The 12317-nt window shown below is 39.4% G+C and overlaps 1 protein-coding gene across 3 annotated transcripts in view; it reads left to right on the forward strand.

The window, feature by feature from the left end:
- ARMC9 (armadillo repeat containing 9) overlaps positions 1–12317 on the forward strand; it is a 64428-nt gene that overhangs the window by 7133 nt on the left and 44978 nt on the right. For all 3 annotated transcript variants that reach the window (XM_027647328.1, XM_027647329.1, XM_027647330.1), the window contains exons 7-9: positions 1150–1174; positions 5921–6078; positions 7994–8092. In XM_027647328.1, the coding sequence (XP_027503129.1) occupies positions 1150–1174; positions 5921–6078; positions 7994–8092 (282 nt within the window). The remainder of the gene's footprint in view (positions 1–1149; positions 1175–5920; positions 6079–7993; positions 8093–12317) is intronic.

Genomic DNA, 12317 nt, shown 5'->3' on the forward strand with positions numbered 1-12317 from the left:
TTACAGTTCGGTGTTTTTATGATAGGAAACATTGTTTATATTCCACATTAAAAAAAAAAATTGTAAAAGTTATATAAAGACAATGTATGGATACATAGAGACATATGAACCTGCACTTTTATCATATGACCATTGTTTGTTTCCATATATAAAGTACAGCATACCCAAAGGCACCAACCTGACCTGACTTCTTTCTCAGCATTTCTAAAACTGTTAGTCTTTTCAATTAGCCATTTCAGGATCTAACTGAAAGTTTTCCAGGGATTTTAAGGATTCCAGAAATTATTGGTTCACTCAATGGCATGTGCTTCAGACTGTATTGTTTTTCAAACGATACTGTTTAAGCTGTGTTGTCAGGCCTAATTTGCAAACTAGCTAGCTATATGGCAAATTTTCTTCTCCAGTTTTGGTCTGTACAGTTAAAGATAAGGTAGACAGAATGGAACTGGAGTCTCTGTTTCTGGCTTTTTTTTTTTTTTATTAATGCAACATTAGTTGAAAGTCCTTTTCCTGCTATATCCTACTTTTTTTCCAAAGCAGCATGTTGCTATGGTGGTATTGAATAATGAGCTGGAAATTAGATCCCTTCTGTTTCATACTTGCCCATTTACCAGGATGGGGAGAAGCAATCAAAACATTGCTTTCACTCCCATATTACAGGTGTTTATGTGGGAGTCTGCCATACAACAGGTGAATAAAATTTTCTCTTTGATTATTCCTCTTCATGGAGTAATGGACTGAATCCTAATTAAGCCTTGGATATTTCTTAGATATAAAAACGTCACTTGCCTTAAAACACTTGTAGGTTGATTTTATGTAAAATCAGCAGTTTGACTTTTCATTTTGGTGTTAATGCAGTTAGACTGGAGTTACTGTGTCTTATGTATCAGGGCTGGATCTAATATCTTTAAAGGTCAACCAAAGGTCTCAACACTCTATGCAACATTCTGCTTTATGCATTTAAGAGATTTTCATGTATTTATTATTGATTATTTTATTCTTTGTCTCCTGTGGCTGTTGCCTGGGACAGCAAGACTGTTCAGTTTGGTTGAGTTTGCCAGTTGGTTGAATTTCTCATTCTGTGTCTCTGGAACAAACATGTACTGAAAGGATGCACATTTTCCTGAACTGCTCCTACTTGTGCAACAGAAAGAGAATGGACAGTGCAACAAAGGTAAATGCTGAGATGTAGTAAGGATAATCTGGAAGATTATTAGTGTCTATGATAGTAGCAGAAGGCGTGCCTGCAGGGATGGGGAAACCAGTAATGTGTGGCAGAAAGTCCTTTGAAATCCAGACCCCTGCCTTGGGGTTACTGCTGGACTGCTTGAGCTGAGAGGGTTGAGCATCAATAGCCATGTACTAGAAATGGGAGAGGGCCTAGTAGTGGGATTTGTATTTAATGTCTATTCTGTCCTGAAACGTGGTAAAAAATAGTGGAGAACTCCATAAGAAGTGCATACCAGCTCTCCACTTTTAGTTCTGATGGAAGTTGCCTCAGATTGCTTTCCCTTACCTGCTTGTGCCTGTCTGAGATTTTAAATCTCATACAGTTGTTCTGATGACTGTCTGATGATCTTAGACATGTCTAAGTTGATTTCACTCATCCTGTTTAAACTCCTAAAATAGTACATATTAGTATCTCCTGAATAATGATGTGTTAATTTAAATGTGGCTGGCTGATGTTTTGCATTTCGAGGTGCTGCTTATATGCGCTGAAGTGTGTGTGTGACGTGGGGCCCTTTAAAAATAATGAATCCCAGTAGATGCTGATGACACTTGAAATATGTGCCTTTAAAAATCAGTTCAATAAATACAACTTAGGTTTCCAATACCTTGCATTCACTTTTTCACATGACTTTCTGCATACACTTTATAGGTAGAGATCTGTATGAGACCAGCTGGGTTCTTAAAATGACTTTTCCTCTCTAGTTAATTTAATCTGTAGGTTTACCCTGAGGATTTACTCTTTGTAGATTGAATTAAAGAGAAAGTTAGGCTTTCTTCTAGTGTGAGTTCCATGTATTTTCTTTGTTATTTTCAGCTTTGTGTTGCATTAGACTTTCACTGAATATTAGAAAGATCTTAGTGGATTTTTATTTTCCAGAAGTTACTCTTTTTCCTCATGATGGACTTTCCTGAAGGCAATAATTCCATACTCTGATTAAAACGAAATTACTACATGATTGTGCCTGAGTTATTTTGGGCCTAATTATTTTTCATTTGGAAAGGTTCTGTGCTTTCTACTAGTACGGGAACTGTCATGGAATTGAATCCATGCAGGTCAGCCTTTATTTGTAGATCTGTTATGTGCCTTGGAGGTTGAGTCAGTTTGGACTTTTCATAAAGGTTACTTGAGGACTGTCTCGTATGAAAGTTTTGGATCCAAGAGGTTATTTTTGCAGTAACTGCTCAGCTCACGTGGGATCCACAGCACTTCCTCGCTGCTGGAGAATGTTTCCTTTATCAGTGAAGGGGAAACGCAGAGAAAATTTATAGGCAACACATGAATGAAGAGCAGTATGTCAGAGCCCTGGAAACAGCCTTTTATAAATAGTTGCCAGTCATCAATCTGACACCCTGAAGTGCTTCAAGTTTGGGTGGGGTGGTACAAATGCTCTTGCAGGTGCCTGGGAGAGTTCTGTGTGTTTACCTTGCCTGATTTACCTGCACAGTCTGGCTTTTTACCCATTTGCTAAAAAACTTCAATCCCTGTATGACTTTGAAAGCTATTTGTGTGGCAGTGGTGCTTAACTTACAGCTCTCCCATATGTTTTCAGTTTGGCTGGAAAGGAAGGAATTGCAGAATGGTTGGCATCTTGCACTGAGAGCTTCAGACCTTCTTTGTGTCCTCTGTGCTAGCAGGAATGGAGGGAATGAAGTATTTGGAAGGGTGTTCAGCTGCTGTTCCCTTCACTGCCTCCTTACAAATCTGTGGATGAGTTACACAGCCACTCTTCCACTGTTTTAAGGAAGGGGATGGGGGGAGAAGTGTGTCAGGCTGCTGCACAAGAGAAAGTGAAGTGTGACCTACCTGTCTGTATTTCCACATCAACAGTCTAAATGACTGTTGATGTGGAAATATGTCAGAATATGGATAGTAATTTTTATGGAGATGTGGTAAGCAAGAAGGAGACTGCTACCTCTTCTGAGAGCAAGGTTTCAGTGTCACCTAAGGAGCCCTAGTGTCTGACAACTCTTGGGACCTGCAGCTCCTCTGCTAGAGCTCTGCTGCATTGTGTGCAGGAGCTCAGCCTGGCCAGTGTCAGTGCTTCTAGCAAAGTATGTGAGGGTGGGCTGAGATTAAGAGAGAAAGAGACAGAGCACGCACAAGTTCAGGAAACCTGTTTTAGGTGTAGGTAAGTTGTTGTAAAGGAAAACAACCAATCTCTCACTTAGAACAAGAAGCTTCTTATGGAATTCTGTGCATACGTGTAACTCCTTGGCTGCTTGTAGGAACTGGAGTTAAAAAACTCAACAATTACACACATGAGAAAGCAGGCAAGAATACTGGTAGAAACATGCAGTAGTTCAGCTGATGCCTGGTGCCAGCATCTTCATTTGGCAGAGTGACAAGCTTTACTGTGTGTTACATCTTCCTACAACAGGAGGTTAGTCCTCTGTGCTGTATTTTCCTCTCTTTTCCTCCACATATGAATAATGTTTCATATGAATAATAAAGGTCTAGACAGCTTTTTTTTTTTTCTTCCTCTTTGATAAGCTTATCATATGTAAAAAGGATTTGTCAGTGTTGGGAATTGTGTTTGGGAGAGGAAAGAGAGAAGCCACATGTCTTGAGTTACTCTCTGATTCCTGTTATGGTGCAGTCTGATCACTTCTGCAAGGTGACATAAATGTAAACTGAAATGCCTCTAAAAGGTACCAGTTCCTTTTACCCAGTCTTGACTCAGAGGGTAATGATTTAACGTTTCAAACAAGCCACTAAATACTGATTTTTACCTGGGCTAGTAGCTCCCTGGTCTGTCTAAGTGACTGCTTTTATCGGGATGTGACAGGAGTGCAAAGGGGAAACGGGACAGAGCAGGACCGGCTCTTCCAACAGCCCTCTGTGCTTGGAAGAGGTACTTGTCAGTGATGATCTGCACTGAGTTTTGGTTATGTAGTGTTTTTCCTACTGACTCTAGTTGGAAGAGGTTTGTGCCCCAGTTCAGAGAGCAGTGGAGCAAAGGGACAGATTTTGAGTAACTACACCTTAATCCTCCTGAGCTTTTTTATCATAAGGTGTTATATGCTGAACTTTTTTAAACTTGTGCAATGAAACTTTGTACTGCTTAGAAATGAGGATCCCGAATTTCTACTTACATCAGTTATGTTTCCCAATACTTTGGTGTTCCAGGGACACATGACCTACGTATTTATGGAAAGAGACAGTGAATCATGAGAGAGGGTAATGGTTTCCTAGAAGATTGTGGGCAAAATCTGTTCAAAGCCAGGAACAGGAACTAGTTTTTCTGTTTTCCAGTTTTGCATCTTGGCTATTTTGTTTTTCTTCCCTTTGGGTCTACTTGGACCTAAACTGTGTCATATTGGGCTGTTCGGAATGCTCTACCCTGACCCAAAATTTTTTTAAATCTATGAGAAGGAATTCTACTTTTGTCTGAAACTCTGGAGTCAGGCTGATTCCTGCCCATTGTTTCACAGAAAATCCTATGGTAAATATTCCCTCTGTTTGGAGATGGGCCTGATGCCATTTTCAAAACACTAAAGCAATACTGGCTTCTCAGCAACCTAATTTAAAACATAATGTTCTAGCAAAATACAAAACATGAGCAGTAACAATAGGATTATTGTACCTCCCTTCGCAGTTTTGTCTAGTCACAGAGATGTGCACTGTGGTACACAGCTCCAGATTCCATGCTTGAGTTCCATGTAGAACTGATTTGGCTGAGTCTGACACTGGGGTGGAGGGTACAGATTCTGATACTCAGTTTGCTTTGGTCTGTAAACTAATTGAACCTGAAGGAACAAACTGTGTCAGAAATATAACAGCTATTATTAATTATTTATTGAAAAAAGACCAATTTGAGTTATTTTCAGAAACTGAAGGTGCTAAAAGTGACTGATACAGTTTACCATTAACCAGGGTCACCTGAAAAATTTTTTGAAGTGGAGAATTCCCTGCAACTTCAATGAATTCAGTTGAAGGACGTAGCAAATGAGGAATTGGATAACTTGAATGTTTTTGGGTTGGATTTGGGGTTCTTTTGTTCTGTGAATTGTACCATTTTCCCCCAAAAAATCGAAGACTTAGTCTTTAAAATAAACAAAGCGCTACATAACCTAAATACCAGTGGTCAATTCCTATACATTAACTGGATAAAACACCCAGCCTCACAGTGTAATCTAGCAAACAGTGGCTTGAATCTCGGGGTAGTGTCCTTCTCCTGTTTTGGTGTTTTATCTTTGGAGTGGCTACTTGACCTTTCCAGTTGCTGGTCATGATAATGTTTTCTACCCTGTGTTACTTTAGTGAATGTCACAGATAGTGCATGACTGCTCTGCAGACAGCAAGTCCAGGTAATCAGCTGTGTGTTGTCATTTGTTCTTCTGATTCGATGCCCAGAGCCTCGTTTTGTCACGGATAGCCTGGAACTTCTCCTAGTAACAGACCTTTAAAGCAGTGTCTTCTTCACAAATATGTTCAGTGATGTTCACTAATAGTTATGTTACTGCTGTAACTGGGAATCAGTTGTTTCTTTGGTGATTAAGGCTTAATAAATACTTGTAGCTGTTGTGATGAAATGGAATCACACTAGAGGTGCTGAGTTATCCTTGCAGTGAAATTCCACACCTTGGAAGTTGAAGTTGTGCCTTCAGAGCGGTAAAAATGCTTGTGGGTTCTTTTGTCCTTTTGTTTGAAAAGGTGATGCTACTTCTCTTTTGATTATTCTCTTGACAGAAATGTTGCAACATCTTCATCAACAGTTAGTGGAGTCTGAGCATAGGACCATGACCTACCTGAAACGATTTAACAAAATGCAGGCAGACTACCACAATCTCATTGGAGTCACTGCAGAGCTGGTGGATTCTTTGGAGGCCACAGTCAATGGCAAGATGGTAAGTGATGACTCAGATGGGTGCTTGCTTCCACACCCCCTGGAAAATGGAGATCAAAATGTGAATTAAGCTTCGTAGTTATGAGCATTTCTGTTAGCACTGTGGCTCTTTACTGATGAAACACAGCACTTTAGATGAGAGGTTCTTCCTTTGACCCTGTGTGGAAGGATAAATGTAGTGCAAAAGATGAGTTGAATTGTGCTGGCTCAGAAATCTTGAAAAAACTAATCACCATCTCACAAGACACCTCAGATCTCTTATGAGAGTCCCCTTTTGAGCTGTGGCATCAGCAGTGATCAGAGGGTATTTCTATGACTACTGACTGCAATCCAGCCCATCAACAGTTGTTGTGTGTTTAAAACTTCTGTCAGGTCTGTTTTAAGTTCCATGGTGCTGGAAACAATCTTCTCATCCAAAATTTTGATGAGGAAAAGCCTTCCTCTCTGTTCTGCTAAGCTGAAGTTGTTAATTTAATTCATAAAGGGAACTGGGGTAGGAGAGAATGAGTTACCATGTGAAATGGGCCACACCTATGTGACTGAAGAAGGTACAATTTTCTTATGGGTATTTTTTATATGAAGTTTATTGTATCCTCTGTTGTGCTTTCTTCTCCGCGAGCGTGCCTCTGTACTATAACTTCCATGTAACCTGAAGGTTATTCTTACAGCAGATGTTAGTGGCCTCTAGATGGTTCTAAAGGAGCTGTGAATTGTTAGCAGGAAGAATGACCTGGGATTTCCTGTGCTGCCTACTGAAAAGTCAATATGTACCGTCCTCCTGCCATCAGCAGGAACATCTTGTGGTTTGCTACTGTGCATCTGGGATCACTGACTGCTCACATATTACTGCAGGGAAGGATTTGCCTGTAGGTGTGGATTATGCTTTACAGCAGATTAGGGAAGGTATCTGCTCACATGGACTTCAAAAACAATAAACACATAGTCATTCATTTGTTACCTCCCATTACACACCTCAGTGCTCTCCAGAGTGATATCCAGTTATCTTCTGGGGGGAAAGGAACCAGGCGCTGGTTCTGTTTTGTTGCAGATGCTCGTTTTAATTTCCTTCGTAAGCCTTGTGCGGGGCAGTCATTTAATCCTTCCCAAGTGTGTCCAGCTGAGGGTGCTCTTCTGTTATGAATCTTGGTTTCTGTCATTTCTGAATCCAAAGTGGAGTTGGATACTGAATAAAGTCATGTTGAAGCTGCAGCATTCTGAATTTGAAGGGTTTTGTCGTCTTGCTGTAGGTCTGGGAATATCAGAAGTGTCCCCATTTGTATTTCTATGATCTTGATGCTCTTGCCTCTGTTCTGGGGAAGTTAATAACTGTTCTGAAATCAGGCTGTTCTGTTGTGGTGTTGATTTCCCAAAGCAAAAGATCTAAATCCACTGAGATGTTTTGCATTGAAATGCAAAGTGCTGTACTATGTAATTCATATTTATTCTCTTTGCATTGAAACACAAAGTGTTGTACTGTGTAATTCATATTTATTCTCTCTGCTGTACAAGACAGTTATGTAAGTTCTGCTGTCTAGCTAGACACATCAACATATGATTGTTTAGAGCACAAAACTGCTTCGTTTTTGAATTTGATTTGATTTTGGTTGAGGAAAATCTGTATGGAAACATAGGTGTGACAAATTCTAGTTTTCTTCTAGACTCTCTGAAAGTGTTTAGCATTAATCTTGTGAATAGCATAACAATTCCCAGATAAAGAGAATTTACAGTTATTTTAATTTCTGAATGGAACAGTAGTTGCAGTGTATTCCTTGTGCTCACATCAATGAGTCTCATGTGTGTGATTTCTTACTCTCTTTAAAAAAATCAACCAAACAACCTTTAATACAGAAATACTTGTCTGGTATAAGGTATAAGTTTTATATAATCCTGTTCTTGCTTTGTTTCCTAATTTTTAGATCACACCAGAATATCTTCAAAGTGTTTGTGTTCGCTTGTTCAGCAATCAGATGAGACAAAGTGTAGCACACAGTATTGACTTCACAAGGCCTGGAACTGTAAGTAATAATGTTTGGGATTTTTACAGTAACTGTCTCAATAGACAATACTGCTTAAGCTGCATATTGAACAATAAATGTGAGATGATAAAGACAAGACATAATGTGTTCAAGCTAATATAAGAACCTGGCAATACATAAAGTTTTGTTGATCTCAGCTGCTGGTGAATGACATGGTTATGCATTTGTAGCTGCATAAGTATATTTAATTCTGTTGTTGTGAGGACAGTAAAACTTGTATCTGTTAAAATGCTAACTGAATGTTTAAAAAAAAATCAAAAGTAAACCCTAAAGCTAATGTTCTGAGTGGGTTTGATGGCACATATTAGCCAATTTAATTTAGCTAAAAGGGGGAGTGGTTGCTCAACTCTGGACTCGTGCTCTGTTCCTTTCTGCTGTCAGTGATGTTCCTATAACCCTAGAGAGAATTGGCTTAGCCAGCTAAAGGAGAAGCATCACACAAGATCATGAGAGCAAATGAAGAAAAGAGGAGGAAGAGAGGACTTCCCTCTTCAATAAGAGCCAGTTGTTAGATGAGCAGTTAGAAGATATACCATAGCCACCTTATTGATTTACATGATGGACTTTTAACATCATCCTATCTAAGAATCTTTGATCTTATTGATAAGCAGCTCAGGATTCCTGGGGTTGTTTTTTCCCCACTTCACCAGCCTCCAGTTTCTTTTCAGATGACTGCACTATACCTTCCTCATTAATATTCTGCACAATCTCTTCTACCTGAGCAGGGAAGGAGCTTTAGGGTTATTTTTCAGCAGCAGAAACAGTTTAGGATAGTTTCTAGCATCTGTGAAACTATTCCTGTGAGATTTTAAATGACTTAATGATAGCAGAAGAGCAATTCAGTGCTACAACCTTTTTTTATATCTAGCTTGTTCAAATTATTCAAATAAGTGTTAATATTAAAACTACATTAAAATATTTTAATAATAAAATATTGTGTGCCACTGTTTTACAAAGACAAGCCAAAATCATGCACTCTGCTTGTTGTTTTTGCTGTGGCAGGTGTTCATGTGTATTTGTAGTAGGAGAGCTTGGTGAAGAGTCAAAGGAAAAGCAGAAGAAAATAAAATTCCTTATTCTAGCCAAGATTTCTAATAACAATGACACTATGGGTACGTTTTGTTCCTCTTGGAAATCTGTTACAGAAAGATAAGGAGATAATAAAAATGTTCCCTTTTCTTCGCTACCTGCTAATATTTTCAGATATCAATATTATTCCTTGTTGTTCTTCACGCTGTTTTAGATGCCTTCACTTCCCTGTTAATGGTCAAAACTCCTCTCTCTGACTTGCCATGAATTTAGGAGGTGCTTTCTTATGCAATCTGCAAAAGGCGCTACTCCAGGGTTTGAAGAAGGATCTAGAATCTGTTTGTCTGCTGCCTCAACATTATGGGCTATCTGCAATTCCTCTCTGCTCAGATTTATTTCTGAGACAATGCATTAGGTATCCCAGTAGTCTTCTGTATTTTTGCCATCTGATGTTGGGGTTGTGTGTGTCTCCCCTTCCATGTACTGAGATAATCCATTTTGTACAGCCATGTGCCCTCTTCTCTCTGTTCCTGCTCTCTGCTTGCATCAACTTTTCTTTTTCTCCTGAGCTTTCAAGGTGCTCCATTTGCCCAAGGTTTTGCTCATTATTTTTTTCTTTTTATCATAAATTGATCTTTCAGTCTCCTGAACCCTTTTGGGAAGGGGCCAGAGGGAAGAATATTGCCCTCATTTAAGGTGCTGACTTGTTTCTTTATCCACTCTGCAGAGAGTGCAGAGTGGCTGAAGCTGTGTCTTCTCTGACAAAAGCTGGCTGGGTTATTGCTAGACTGCATGTTTTTCTGTACACCTGTCACATAGCTATTTTAGCATAAACATCTGTCCTGATATGGTTTAGCGTTTAGGTATAGGCATGTTTCCTTCTGTGTGAAAAAAGAGACTTTTAAGAGTTTTAAGAACGATAAATGATCATTGAAGAAGTCTGTGGGCAGCAGAGTATGATCAGTATTTCAGCCAGAATCTCTGTCACTGGAGGTTTTTAAGAACAAGGTCGACAAAAGTTACCATTCACAAGGAGTGGTTGATGCTGCCTGACATCATTAGGTGACCACTCACTCTCTTACAGCCACACTTCTTCTGTTTGCTTCTATTAAAAGATTCTCATCTGTGAAATGATTATTTATCTTGTCCATCATTACTTCTGCTGCTCTGAAAGTGTCTCTAAAAGCCTTTCTTCTCTGAAAGCACCTTTTCCACTGTACTTAAGCCACTCCAGCCACTTTAACACAGTCTCCAGCTGTGCAGGTAGGTTAGAGAAAGACGATGTGTCAGTGGTGGATTTTTTTTCCCGCTGGAGGTAAATCTTTGCCTCTCTTTTGTCCCAAATTAGCCGGGTTAAACTGAGTAAAGCTGTGTTTTTCTAGCACAGTTGTATCTATTTTTATACTAGGCTTTACTAGCATAACTATTTCTGTGTGACTTTGTGGCTCCTTTACCCACGCTATTTGAGGTAGTTGCTGTGCCATCCAAGCTCTCTGGTGAAGGACTGGTCCAGTTATAGCACTGAGACTGTTTAGATTACTGGTTTCTTCACTGTTTTAGGTCACTCCTTGACAATGATGTTATAGTAGCTACTGGGGTTGAAATCTAATGTTGTTTCTATAAGCAGATCCCTACAGGCTGTCTGAGGCATTTAGCCAAGTTTTGGAGGGCTGATCACAGTCTTTGCATATAGACATTCTCTGTGTCATAATCAGGTTTCCTCATCTTATTCTTGATTGATCCTAATTTCTTCATTTATTTCTAAAGTAAAGAGTTCTGGTTTTAGACACGAATAGCAAACATGTAGAAACACAAATAAGTGTAAGAAGAAAAACATACATATAGCCTACCTTATGAGAACAAAAATGAAACTCCTTTCTCATCATCTCAAAAGATTTGTAGCCACTCCCTGACTGTTGATCCAGGAAACCAGATGAGATGGACTAAAATTCTGACTGCTTGCCACTAGGCCACTAAGCCATCCCATTACTTTTCCTTCAGGGATTCAAATACTTCATTGTTATACACTCAGATGTTATTGTTCTACCCTTAAGTGGTTTCAGGTTTTTGCATAAGTTTTGGAATAAAGCTGGAGGCACCGTGACCCAGACTAAGTAGTAGCACGAGTTCACAGCATCTGTGCTGGATTTGTGTTGGAAGGTTCCCTCACTTTTTGCTCATAAATACTTAGAGACACTGGAGTATGCTCCTTCCAGCTACTCCATTTCGCAAACCACCTTCTGCTGTAAGGGACAGTCACCTGTATAGTTGCAGAGGGAAGAAACTTGCAGAGGGGCAACCTGTTTGCTCATACTTACCATTAGGTCTCTGTATAGGCAAGATGAGTGAGAGGGTTTTTTTTAAAAAGTAATTGTCTGAAGAGTTTTGACAGGCATTAAATATGGTGGTTTGTCGTTTGGCTTTTTTTCCCCACTCTACCTTGAGTATTCAGGATTTGATCCTCTCTCACTTGACATCACCAGTGTCAGGGCAAACCCTTAATAAATTGGTTCTGGTGGATCAATGTCTCTAAATAGATGAGCAGAAAAGAAAATCATTAGCAAGGAAATTACTTTTTTGTGGTACTGTCATGCAGCCTTAAATTCCTATCTCTGTTATTTAGGGAATGAGTAAATGTGCATTACATAGTTTGGAAAGAGGAGGTGCTTGAGTTTAGGTCAGCCATACTGGTACAACTGAGGGCACAATCCAGGTTTTGGGTCAGGTTCTGAGAGCAGAAAATGCTAAAACTGCAGCATTCTCTGCAATCTGTACTTGAGCTCTACAGGGATTTTTTTTAATCAGCTACACTACACTGGTAGTTTGAAGTTATACAGGGAAGGAGCATTATATGAGTGCTATTAACCAAAATGAACAATTGCCCAAGGAAATTAAGGAGAATACTTTGGATTATATCCTTGGTAGCATTATTTGTATGCAAACTTGATTTTTTTCTCCAATGCATTGTGCTCAATTTTTAATGTCAGGAAAGCAGTATTGTTTAATAGAAAGCCTTGAGGTCTCAGGTTTTGAAATTACAATAAAGGTGACATGTATCAGTTATTAATGTGTGCTGTTACTGTACAAACATCAGCTTCCTGGTTTGCCCCCCACCATGACTGAAGGCCTGTCCTTTCATACTAGAAGAAATTTGTATCAGGAGGACAAATCCCAG

Source organism: Corapipo altera, unplaced genomic scaffold (genome assembly GCF_003945725.1).
Source record: "Corapipo altera isolate COAL_440 unplaced genomic scaffold, ASM394572v1 113, whole genome shotgun sequence".
Lineage (NCBI taxonomy): Eukaryota > Metazoa > Chordata > Aves > Passeriformes > Pipridae > Corapipo > Corapipo altera.